The 12395-nt window shown below is 40.0% G+C and overlaps 3 protein-coding genes across 5 annotated transcripts in view; 1 reads left to right on the forward strand and 2 right to left on the reverse strand.

Moving 5' to 3' along the window:
• Positions 1-4856, reverse strand: part of LOC105691607 (plexin domain-containing protein 2) — a 15418-nt gene extending 10562 nt beyond the window's left edge. For both annotated transcript variants that reach the window (XM_012410210.3, XM_048651030.1), the window contains exon 1: positions 4313-4856. In XM_012410210.3, coding sequence (XP_012265633.2) covers positions 4313-4412 — 100 coding nt within the window. In that variant the 5' untranslated portion in view covers positions 4413-4856. The remainder of the gene's footprint in view (positions 1-4312) is intronic.
• Positions 4857-4963: 107 nt separating this feature from the next.
• Positions 4964-9920, forward strand: LOC105691549 (cilia- and flagella-associated protein 69-like). Its single transcript, XM_048649867.1, has 10 exons — positions 4964-6781; positions 6905-7154; positions 7219-7519; positions 7620-7801; positions 7859-8010; positions 8093-8297; positions 8389-8696; positions 8762-8976; positions 9052-9483; positions 9590-9920. Exons 1-10 carry the CDS (start codon positions 5989-5991, stop codon positions 9737-9739), a joined length of 2988 nt encoding a protein of 995 aa, XP_048505824.1. The 5' UTR covers positions 4964-5988; the 3' UTR covers positions 9740-9920.
• A 433-nt stretch (positions 9921-10353) lies between these two features.
• On the reverse strand, positions 10354-12244 carry LOC105691572 (prostaglandin reductase 1-like). 2 transcript variants are annotated; one of them, XM_048651902.1, is made up of 5 exons: positions 11726-12244; positions 11287-11572; positions 10823-11096; positions 10544-10742; positions 10354-10447 (listed from the first exon to the last, which is right to left on the reverse strand). In XM_048651902.1, exons 1-5 carry the CDS (start codon positions 11913-11915, stop codon positions 10401-10403), a joined length of 996 nt encoding a protein of 331 aa, XP_048507859.1. In that variant the 5' UTR covers positions 11916-12244; the 3' UTR covers positions 10354-10400. The 2 variants fall into 2 exon arrangements, with proteins under 2 accessions (XP_048507859.1, XP_012265538.2); XM_012410115.3 differs by having other exon boundaries at positions 10354-10742.
• Positions 12245-12395: the final 151 nt, after the last annotated feature.

Raw genomic sequence — 12395 nt, forward strand, 5'->3', positions numbered from 1 at the left:
TTTTTTTCGAATTTTCACTATTTGCTCCTAGATTCGAGCGCACGTCGAATTTCTCGGAGATTTTATCAACGGATCGTATACCATATATGTTTAACAAAAATTCTTATTTACACGAAAGCGCGTGAGGCAGGGCTCATAAAATGCGGAAAATGAATAATTACGTCCAAGAAGCATAAGCTGATGCGCCATCTGAAGCGAACGCGCATTCAATTGCTTGTGGGTGGATGACGTCAACCTTCTGACTTGACACCGCATCGAGTCATTCGACCTACGAGATATTTAGGTATAATGATCGGAATTTCATTTTTAAGGAGAGATCTCTTACGCTTTTATTTGTCAACTATCCCAGTTGAAAAAATCAACCGTAGGCAAAAGAAACCTACGAAATAATTCTCGATGTGCATTATAATTATAAGCACAGAGCGTGCAGTGCACTCAACTTATACGAGGTTTACTGGCCCGTTACATCCGCCGTTCGTCGCTTACATCCCGCCCTCCATATCATGACCGCCGGACTGTATAATTAATATTACCAACATGTAAGTTTCCGATGTATGAATATTGTCTCAATTTTCCTTGCTTATAACAACCTGTAGGTACAATGATGGGTAAAAAAATTATATTCGGCAGGAATTTGAAGTTTTTGAGTAGATATTGATAACTGTTCCAAAGTCCGAGCGATTTGCACATGTAACATAATCAACAATGACGAATTATGTAATTATTGGTCAATTATATTGGACAATAATGGTACAAGTTTTCCAAATTGTGAATAATTTCTGTTTTTCGTACATTCTATTCTTTTCGCTAGGTCTCGAACCTTCGCATCCGGCTTCTCTTTAATACCTGGATCTGGGATCGGCGACTCGCAGACCTTAGACCGCAATACAAAATCTGATAGCCAGAAGTCGCGGCCTGTGAAGCAGTTCCTAGGACTTGGTATACTCCTTTCGTGTCCGTCACTTTTCCTATTTTTGCCGCGAACCTAGTCTTTTACCTTTTTCTTCGCATTGTTGTCCCGCACATATGACTTCGAGAGTATCTTGCCCGAGTCCAGAGCCCAGCTACCGCAGAGCGAGAATTTGTCATACCCTCTTGGCCGGAGAATACGCGCATCTCAAACATCAAAAGTTCGCTATTTATATAACGAATGATTCTTGTCAAAGTTATTGTCCAGAGCAATTTAGTGACTCGTTACCTGGCTCTTTACCCATACACTATCGCGACCGCAATAGAAATAAATTTCGAATGGAAGCATAAATAACTCGAAACACAATGTGGGTCATCATCGCACACCGGCACGCGTCACGGTAATTCGAATTGTTTTTCTGGGGATGATTTGGGTGTATATTATGTATAGGAGTGTATCTATATGTACTACCTGTATGCCTGGAAGAAAATTATCCCGGATACCAGACGCGCGAGACAAGTTTTACATAGATATAGAAAAAGAAGACCGGGCGGGGAGGCTCGATCGGGTGTGTCGAGACGAATGAGTCGGTGTAGTCTATTTAGAGCAACTTAGAACTTATACACGTAACGCTTCCGATCTCTCCTTCTGCAGGCGCAAGAGCGAACAGGCGACGACCACGGACGATGAAAAATCAGCTTGCAAAGATCTCATGCGGTTGATCCGTATGACACGACACGGCGGTTGAGGAACTGTGATAAATCGGTATACGTAGTATTACGATGGGAATGGTTTATATGTGTATCGCCCTCTTCCTGTCGATACGATGGAATTGTAAGATGGGTCTTGCCGATTATACGTTCCTACTAAATGGGTTGCTCGATCGGTGATGAAAAAAATTAACTACAAATCTGTGCAGCCTGCGCTCGCATCGTGTCAGCTTTCCGTCTCCACGTGATACGAGCTGAAAATTTCTAGAATTCTAAAAGTAGTTGTTGGCTCTCGGCACCCGCGCGGGACATCTCCACTCGAGCGTAACCTTAGAAAGTTCAGAGTAAATTCAGACACCGTAGCACAGAATAAAAAATTTCCCAAGTTTTGTACACAATGAGCCTGATAGAACGCGTGGAGCCAACGGCCAATTCTACAAAAGCGGAATAAAGATGCTTCGGAATTCATGAATCACGTCTGTTTTCTTCTCGTCGGATTGCTCTGTATACGTCCAAGTATGCGTAGACCGCGATTACGATTGCTTTACGATTCTTGCCAATATATAACGTTAGATTATTCACGTAGAGACGATAAAGGATTTACATACATATAGCTTGAACGACGATGTCGGTTTAGTCTATTGATCATACTTCGTAATGTGAACTGCACTTGCACTCGATGGCAGCGGTTGTTCAATGAAAAATGAAAATCACCTATCTACACCGACGTGAATGAAGAAAGGTGAATCGATAGAGGTGAAGAAGATTATGTAATTGAATGGTAGGATCGGAAGAATACAGACTAGACAGGAGAAATTAGGTGATGAAATGTGTAACTAGAATAACAACAACAACAAGAGCAACGACACAACAATAATTATGATAATATCATAATAGAAGAGTGAAGGAGCATCGTATGATTACATGTGCCTATAGTTTGTGGTGTCACGAAGCTTACAAACACACATGAGAATCGAAATTAAAGGTGGTTCAGACCGGACGTGAATGTCACGCTTTCGGAACACGTTTTAGCGCTCTTTAACATCACATTGTCTGCTATGTACTATTTCAGTATTATGTTCAAATACGAATGTATTTTTATTGCGATTAATTTGCAGGCATTCGTCTGTATACATATGACACGTGTGTACAGCGAGGGGGCATTTAAAGCGACCCGGGCAATTTTCTCTCCAACGAAGCGAGATATGGACAAATGTTTCATTGTCAGAAAATAGTTGGATGGTTTCAAAGGCGACTCAATATTTTTTTTTTTTTCAATTTTCTCTAATTTCCAAGTATCAAGGTCATTTGGAGGTCAACTAATTGTAAGTTTGTTTCAAATGGGAATCAAAAATGCGTTCAATTTCGAGTAAAAAAGTACTCGCACGTTGATATCAAAAAATAAAAAATTACGGGACATTTGATAAATAACAATGAGAAATCGGCTGTCCACATTTTCCGGAAAAATAACAATTACAGAGACCACTGGACCGACGAGCGTGACTATGCGTAGCAATGATAGGCCTATTGTTAGTATCATCCATGCAGAACACCATATCCTAGCACAACTCCTACGCGATTCCGGAAAATTTAGACAACCGATTTCTCATCCTATTTATTTATTCATAGTGTGAGTACTTTTCTATTCGACATTGAACGTACTTTCGCTTCCCGGAAGATGGAATAAACCATCCCATTTGAAACAACAAAGTTGACCTCCAAATCACCTCGATACTTTGACTTCGGGAGAAGATGAAAAACACCATCTCGTTTCGCCTCTGAAACTGATAAACGATTGTCTGGAACATTTTTCCATATCTCGCGTCGTTTGGGAGAAATTGCCCGGGTCGCTTTAAATTGTCCCACCCTGTATGTATGTATACTCGCTGCAACGTCGTCGATTTGAAAAAAGTTTCATCACCGTCCGACTATTTATCACAAAGTACATACGTTGCATTTAGCAATCCAGACCTTCTATCGGGGTCACGTTAATTCGTCAAATAATTTGCTTCAGCTGCAAGATCGCAACATGTCGAACCTAAAGGTGACGGTCTACCGGTGATACGTAATAAAAGTAGTATTATACTTGTATAGAGCATATAGAGCATATACGAGCAATAGATATTGAGCATGAGAAAAAAGAATGATGCAATGACGTTCTTTACCGCGAAAATTCAGAATTTCCTCGGTCCATTTATGCCATAGAGCGGGAAACATGTTGGATAGGATTTAACACGGTTGCATCTTGTGGATTTCATCGTTCACCGATAGAAATGAAAATATAAGACTAATTTGATATCGAACCAAATATATGAAATTAAGAAAAATCAGTATAAGCTTAAGTCTTGGTAGTGAACAGCAGCTATTGTTTTCAGACTCGAAAGAAGGAGGAAGAGGAAACTAACGGATGTTTTTACGGTATATACAGATTCGAACAAAGTCTTGACTCTACGAGGTAGAAGCAGGACCCGAGTCAGGCCCGGCTATGGGGGATGGCCGTGGGAAGCAAAACTAAATAATTAAGTTGACTTATGGAGTTTTCAAATTTTATGAGATCTAGAGCCTGATCATAAGAGCCTCTGTGATTAGTTTTGAAGGCTGCAATTTTTCGTAAATCGGATACCCATACGTAAATTATAATTAATAGCACACGTTCTTTCATATCTTAGGGTATTCAAGTTCCGTCTCTTACCACTGTCCCCAGCGATCGCCAGAGAAAATCCAACCGCCACCACACCAAGGAATAATAAATTCACAGAACAGCACGATAACCACCAGCGTTCACACGCCATATTTATATGGCAAACTCGTTAAATGAATAAAAAAACTTTTCTAGTATATATCAAAATCGTGATAGATTTCAACTTTCACTCTATGCTATTGTCCGTTGACGGTATCCGTCGGTGAATTGCAACGTATTATTAAAGCGAAATTCCAAGTATCCTTGACGAAAATAAAACTGATTACCGTCGAGAGAAAAACAGTGCGAAGTTGGCTTCAAACCGGTAGAAAGGATATTGAGTGCAACCATAGACTTATAGAGGTCGGATGTCCAAAGAAAAACTTGGAAATTTTTTAACGAAAGTTTAAGGACGTTTTAAAAGCGATCAAGTTCTCAAGTACTGAGCGAATTTAGTAAAAGGCTTCGACACTCCCCTCCAATCTGCCCCGCTCTTTACACGCAGACTGCGGAGCCACTGACGACTGCGATGAAACGCTAATCCTCTTTGCGCTAAACAAAAACGAACGGACGTCTACGGCGCAGCGCGCGCTGAGCCAGAGCAGAGCGACGCGAGGAACAGGGGACAGAGGGCAGCAGCAATAGCAGCGGTAGATTTAAAAAAATATATCTTCAGTCAACGGCTTACTGTTCGCTTTTTTCCATGAACCAATATTCGCGTTCGTCACCACCTCCTCAAACTCAAACAACTCCACCCGTCATATGAGTTCCGAGTTTCGTTTATTTTTGCGCATCGACGGAAAGACAGCACATTGGATTATACTTATATTCTGACTCGGTTTCTCATCAAGCGTGCTGCGAATTTTGAAATAGATTCGATCATTATTCGTTGTTATTACAAGCACCCGCAAAAGTTATCCACCTGCCGATGTTGACCTTACTCGCCTTTGATCTTTTGCAATAAAACGATCAGAATATTTTACTTACTCGCACTTATTACCGATCTACTTACCATTAGTAGATGGCAGTTCTAAGAGTGGTTAGAGACCACTGATATTAGTCATATATCAGTGTTAGAGACCCCTTGTAAATAAGAGTGGTTTGTAACGATATGGTTATTGACCAAAGAGTATTGTGACGGTCCGGGCCCTTACCCTTTTTAACCTGACTTGATGAATAGAATCAAGACTGCTGTCTCCATGCTACCTCGTATATTTCACATTTCGCGATGCGCTGCGTTATTTTCAGGAGGGCTTGATCGGAAGTACGCCGCCGTAGGGTTGATATGAGCAACGAATTGGTTATGAGCCGGGATTATGAGTCATTTAAATACCATCTACATTTGAAATATAAAAATTAAAATGACGTTCAATGTATCTATGGTACCATCCCCTACACCCGACGTTTATATGACCGTACACGGTGACCCATAGAGGCGGGCCCAGTGGCTGTCTTCGGTCTAAATAAATGTGAAAATATTTCACTATCGGCTTCGTCCTCCGTTTTTTTATTACGAGCATTTGAAAACGGGGGATACGCGGTACATGGCCCTTCACTTTTTTTTATTGCACAACTTCACTTTGATCATAGTAGTTTGAAATAAATGTAGAGAACCAAGGAAATATAGTTCGTCAGTGAATTGCGATTGAATCAATTGAGTATTATACCTCAAAACTAAGAAATCAAAAATGAAAACAAAGTATCACGGAAATCCACGTAGCATTTATACCTGTGTTGCGCCAAAATTCTGCACATGTCCAGACTTGGGGAGCAACAAATTGAAGCCTTCGAAAACTGGACACACAAACTGTCTCAAAACCAAGTCCTTGAGTTGTACGATAAAAAAGCTCACCAAGCTCGTCGCCTACCCGGTATCGAACACGGATACTGTACCTAGAATCTGCAGTTATTTAGAAGATTTCATAAATCTCGCCGACCGCGATGGTTTCGTATCCTTGACACTGTGTGCACTGATTCAAGTTCTTTACTTGACCGAAAATTACCTCTTTGCATGTACAACTTCCTTATATACCCTACGCGCAACTCAGTACGTTAAAGATCTGAACGGTGTGATGAAAATCCTTGAGTTCCTTGCTTTGCGAGCACCTGATATTCCGGACTACCAGAAATACCTACATCAAACTTTACTCTTTTGCCGCACGCCCCCTCTTCTGACGAAGACTTCGGAAGCTCTGTTTTGCGGGAAAATAATCGAAGATTATTTTACGCTGCTTTCGTACCTTCTACTAATTTTTCCTACGTTCCGCGAAGTACTTATTGTTCACGAAACGATTCACAGACTCCTAGACAAGTCGAAACCTAGGCACATAGCAGCAGTGAAATTGGAAACTTGTCGTAATGCTGTAGAAGCCTCCATCCTCCCCGTTGTTCTCACGGAAATCCTGGAAATTGCGACGAACGAGATATTTCCCAGAGTGCTTGAAACCACGTTGCTGCTTGCGTCCGTTTCTAAAAAGTGTTGTAGGTTTTTGATTTTATTTGTTGAAAATGGTCGTAATTCGTTATGAGTGATCATCATTGTTCTTCATCGTCTCTAGCTGGTTGACCTTAATAACATTAAATTTTGAACGAAATGAACGTCAGGTTACAGAATGATGGAGGCTGGAGTTTTTGAATATATTATGATTCGTTTGGATCCGAACTATGAGATCAGACTACCGCTCGTGCCGCCCCCAAAAATCCAGGACGAGGAATTGCAGATGGGTCGAAATCAAGTGGAGATTTTGGTGTCCGTTTCGAACCTCATGTGGACAATCCTCAACACGATGATGAATGCAACAAATATGCCCGCAGATTTAAGCGGTATTAATCCCCCTTCTCAATCAGCCATGTGGTACGTTTTCATTTGTCTAACGAGATTGTGGATCAACGATTATAGAAACGATCTTGATTATTAGGAGCCTTCGATACGCGTTTAAGAAGGAAGTACTATGCAGTAAACAGAACCAGAGCAGTTTAACAATGAGAAATGACTTGGCTAGCATGATACTGGCAGTCCTTGGAACATTTCCAGGTTGGAAATTCATTGAGTCGGGATTAGTGGATGACCTCGTTATTCTGTCTGTTGCGACGGAACTTGGTATCGATAATACCTGGGCAGGTAGCGTGAAATTTGGAAATTCAGACAAAGATATACAGTTCAAAAAAATCCTCATTCTGGTGGTCTGCTACCTGGATAAAATTATGGCCAGTGTCGAGGTACTTAACAAAGGAAGAATGTTAGCATAGTACAAATATGTATATCAATATATCTATGATGTAGTATCGATTCTATTTATGTCATCTCTCCTTCCTGCAGATAATGAAACAAAGAAAACTAATGGCTGGACTCCTAACTATTGTAAATCCGGATACTAACAATGAAAATGTTACAAAAAATGAAGTACAGTTTTGGGAATTGAATCAATATGCATTTCACGCTGTTTGCGTTCTACTACCAAAGATGCCTGGAGAATTTATAGAGGCTAAAGGAACAAATAGGTATTATGAAATTGAGCTAATTTCATTGGCATGGATACGGATTTATCGTGATTTCAGATTATTAATGATCCTTGAATGGAGCGTGTTGAGAGAATTCGACTCTCGATTGATTCTAAACTGTATTAAAGCGGTCAGCTCAATTGTCATGAATGGCACAGAAATCATACGCAATGATTTTCGCCACCATGGAGCGGTTGGGACGGTAATTAGTCAGTAACACTTTCATATGATTAAAGGTCTAAAAGGATTAAAGATATGATTAATGGTCAACGGTCGTTCCACTCGTTTCAGAACTCGTTCACTTCATTTTATCCAAAAATATCATTGGCTCGCAACATCAGCGTATATTAACTCATGCCATATTGATCATGGAGGTTTTAATCAGACGAGACAGACATTATCAAATTTTGTATGGAGAACAAAGTGTTAAAATGGTACTCAGACTACTGTATAAGTGTATGTACGATGAGGCAAGGTCTTGTCAGCTAGATAACAGGTATACAAAATCTCTATTCCGCAATCAATCAAAAATCTTCGAAAGAATAATAAAATCTTAGCAAATTTAAAGAGCTCTGAGAGTCGAGTAGACTTGTAATCGCGTTAGGTGCCTTCATCTGGGGATGCATAGTGTGGTATCCGTCGACCCTTAAGGCTTTCGTGGAACGAGGGGGTATTTTCGTAATGCTTGATATTATCGATGCTACGATTTTCCCTGTTCGCATAATTTATTTGGGCGCACTTTGCGATATATGCGAAGAGGAATCTTGTGAGGCGCAGATTTCCACTTGGAGAGGTGCAAACAAAGAACTGGGACTCATGTCTTTACTCGCGAGGATTTGGAGGGAGGAGGAAATCAGAATCAAGGCAAAAAGAACCAGTGATGGTTGCATAGAGGGTATAAATGTGAAAATTACGTTCGATTTTCGAGGTGATTTGGGATCATCCCTATTCATTATTCAGATATGGAGTTACCATTAATGGGTGTTCAACAGTGGATCACGACGTATTTTTTTAACCGTGATCACAGAACAAGTCCAGCGTTAGCGGAAATGCTCGGTTCTTGTAGACCAAAGATACACGCAATACGTAAGATTATCGAAAGAAATTTGGCAGTCTACGAAGTGAGAAATAATCACTACAAAATACTGTTGCGAGAAATGCCTACGGAGGATCATGTCAGTTTTAGTGGTTTTAAGTACTCATTATAATCATATTTTTGTTACACAATTTTGATAAATTTTCCCGAACAGATCACGATGCTGATAGTGGATCATTATTTTCGATTGAAGCAGGGCGAGGTCTGGACGGAACTTCAGCAAGATATGCTTCATATCGGAATAATACCGTTACGTTTAGACGGGGAAATGATCTTTCTCATGCTTCAGAGTCACCGCAGGCGATCTCTGTTTATAAAATCTAGTCAGGAGGCTATTCTGAAGGCTATTAAGGATGATCATGTTCATGAAGAAAAGACAACGTACAGAGAAATTATAGACTCAAAGCTAGCGCCAACTTTGGATGCGCTGCACGAAATCGAATACATCGCCAGAACCACCGATTCAGAATTCATGCATAAACGAAAGGACAGACAAAGATCAGAAGTTGGAAGGGCTCTAAATTTCCCAAAGAATGTCGACCTTCAGTTCTACCATCGAACGTTTTGTAACGAAACGAATGTCACGGTAAGTGCACGTGTATGATAGTTATCTCTCATTCTTTTCTCAATAAATTGCGGTGCGTATGACACGACTTCGAAAAAATACATCAGAATAATTCTAAAATCTACAGGCAATTATGAACCTGCAGCATATCACAAAGAACGAAGCCCGCACAGCGGAAGATTCCGAAAAGTATAAACTTTCCATTTCAAATGTTACGACGAGAACTTCTCGGATGACTATACCAAACCTGCAGCTTCACCATGCTGGGCGAGTTTAGCCTCTGACTTACCATGTTTTCATTATTTACCTCGGCGTTTTCATAACTGACTTGGAAATTAACAATGATAAGAAAAAGAAATCTTTATACGAAATCTTTAATACTTGCCTTATCAAGTGACTAATTGTAAAATTCTTTGGACGGTGCGATATTTATCTTTGTGCCTAGCGGTCGACATGATCAAGTGTAGTACTTACGCCGTAGCTCAATTTGAAACGAAATCTTCAGTCAACGATGCGTCGCGATGTGTGAAGTTGCCGGTTCCTCTACTTTCAAGGATGCCTATTGTAATATTAAGAATTAATGGTTTTAATACGAGGTAAACTTAAAGTGTTCTATTTTTCGGCAATATCAATTATATGAACAAAAGATTCGTCCTCTTTTTAGTACATTCAGCCATCTAACTAACCTAAATCAATCAAATCTTGGTTGATTTGTGATAAGACTATTTTGTAGAAATTGCAACAGCGTCAAACTTCAAAGGGCGCTTGGATTCAGCATTTTCTCAGAGCATTCATCACATTATAGGTTGTGTGCTGCGTTAGATATTACCTAATTATAAGTCTATTCTCCTTGGTATGGGTAATAGATGATAAACAACTGACAATTTTATCTCCAGTCTCAAGTAAATATTTATCACAAATGTATAAAAATTATTTAGTCAGACTTTGATGATAGCTTTTCCGGTATTCTTTCCCTGCAACATTCCTACAAAGGCATCAAACATGTTTTCAAATCCATCGGTGGTTGTTTCATACCATTTTAACTTGCCATCTTGTATCCAGTTCAGATTCTGTTCAATACCTTCAAACCAACGGTTCATCCAACGGTGCACTATAAACCCTTCCATTTTTAATTCGGCAAAGACTAACGCTGGTTGAATAACCGGGCTTTTTGGCAAAGCTTTTAAGTTTTCATTGTACACAGAAATAGATCCACACACGGAGATTCGACCATAATTGTTCATCTGATTCAGGACAATGCTAGAGATGTCACCTCCAACCTTTAATAGAAATCAAGATGAAAAAAAGGGTTTCCACTTGGTATAATGGATGACACAGTTTGATAAATATTCGTACATACGTTATCAAAATAACAGTTCACTTTGTTTGGGGCTGCTTCTTTCAAAGCGCTAGCTATATCCTGAATTTTGTAATTAATGGCATGATCAAATCCTAACTCTTCCTTGAGCCACTTGCACTTCGCATCGGTCCCAGCAATTCCAATGACGTTCAAACCAAGAATTTTTCCAATCTGCCCGACATGTGAGCCAACTGCCCCAGCTGCGCCACTTACCACCAATGTTTCCCCAGCCTTAGGTTGACAGATCTCGATAAACCCGAAATATGCAGTGTTCCTAGATCCAAAAAAAAATATCCGAATAATAAGTATTATTGGTGCAATATCACAGCAATACTTTCACTTATAATTGGGTAATCTTAGTGGAAAATAATTGGTGAAAAGTAGAACCAAAGATCTTTGTCTTAATTGTCGGATCAATCAGTTGTTTTGTCAAGAAGCAAATCCTGAAAACTTAAGATTCCTACCCTGGCATGCCCAACATTCCTAGGGCAAGTGAAGGAGGTAGACTGCCAAAATTGGGTATAATGTATGGAACGTCATTTGAACCGCTATTTGATTTTTCACCCACAATTGTGTGTGATCGCCAGCCAAGATTACCAACGATAAGTTTGCCGACTGGGAATTTATCATTTTTCGATTCCACTATTCTAGCAACTTGAGATCCGATCATTGTAGTTCCTAACGGGAAGCGATAAACATATGGCCTCATGTAGGGGTCAACAGATAAGTACTCTGCCTGTACAAGATATTCTGAAATTGAATAAAATCTGGGTAAAAACTTACTAAAAATTCAAATTTGTGAAATCATTCGTTGTTACATTTAATACACTCCACACAGAAAATGGAAAGTAAATTCGGACCACTGATGCAATTATCACCAATGGGAATGAATGACATTTTTACCTCCATTTTTCAGAGCAGGTAATTGTTCCTCAACATATGTCAAATCTGAGCGCTTTGGTTCTCCTTGGAAGTATTCAGAAACGATGTACTTTCTGGCATTGATGATTGTGCGAACCGAATTAATCACTGATGTGCATGAATAACTATTTGCCAGGATCACTGATCTTAGACAGCATGGAACTAAACTCATGATTGCTCAAAGCGTTGACTAAAGATTATTCTTCGGCCGACGCCCACAGCTTTGTGCTACCTTTCGAACTATCGGTGACTTTTCGATTTGTTTTGTACTGGGACGAGCGCAGCCCATATATCTCTTATGCCTGCTCTACAAGCTATGATTACGATCACTGATTACGATGGTATGATCATTGAGAATAGATACTATTCTCAATGGTATGATTACGTCGCCGATGATAATCAAAGCGTGTAGACGACTCCGTCGCATACCTATGTACGTATGTATGTACGTACGTACACTGAACGATGCGACTACCATGATGTTTGCGAAATTCCCTGATTACGACCGATCCTGGTTAAGTCGAAATAAGTTTATCAATGTTTATCAAAATTCGAATTACTTGAACGCGCATATCAAGCGTTCAGTCCGCTACAACCTACAGCGGAGTGTGAACAACACGTGTTGTAAACTACTGGTACGCATTTTACAACC

Source organism: Athalia rosae, chromosome 1 (assembly GCF_917208135.1).
Source record: "Athalia rosae chromosome 1, iyAthRosa1.1, whole genome shotgun sequence".
In the NCBI taxonomy this organism is placed as follows: Eukaryota; Metazoa; Arthropoda; class Insecta; order Hymenoptera; family Athaliidae; genus Athalia; species Athalia rosae.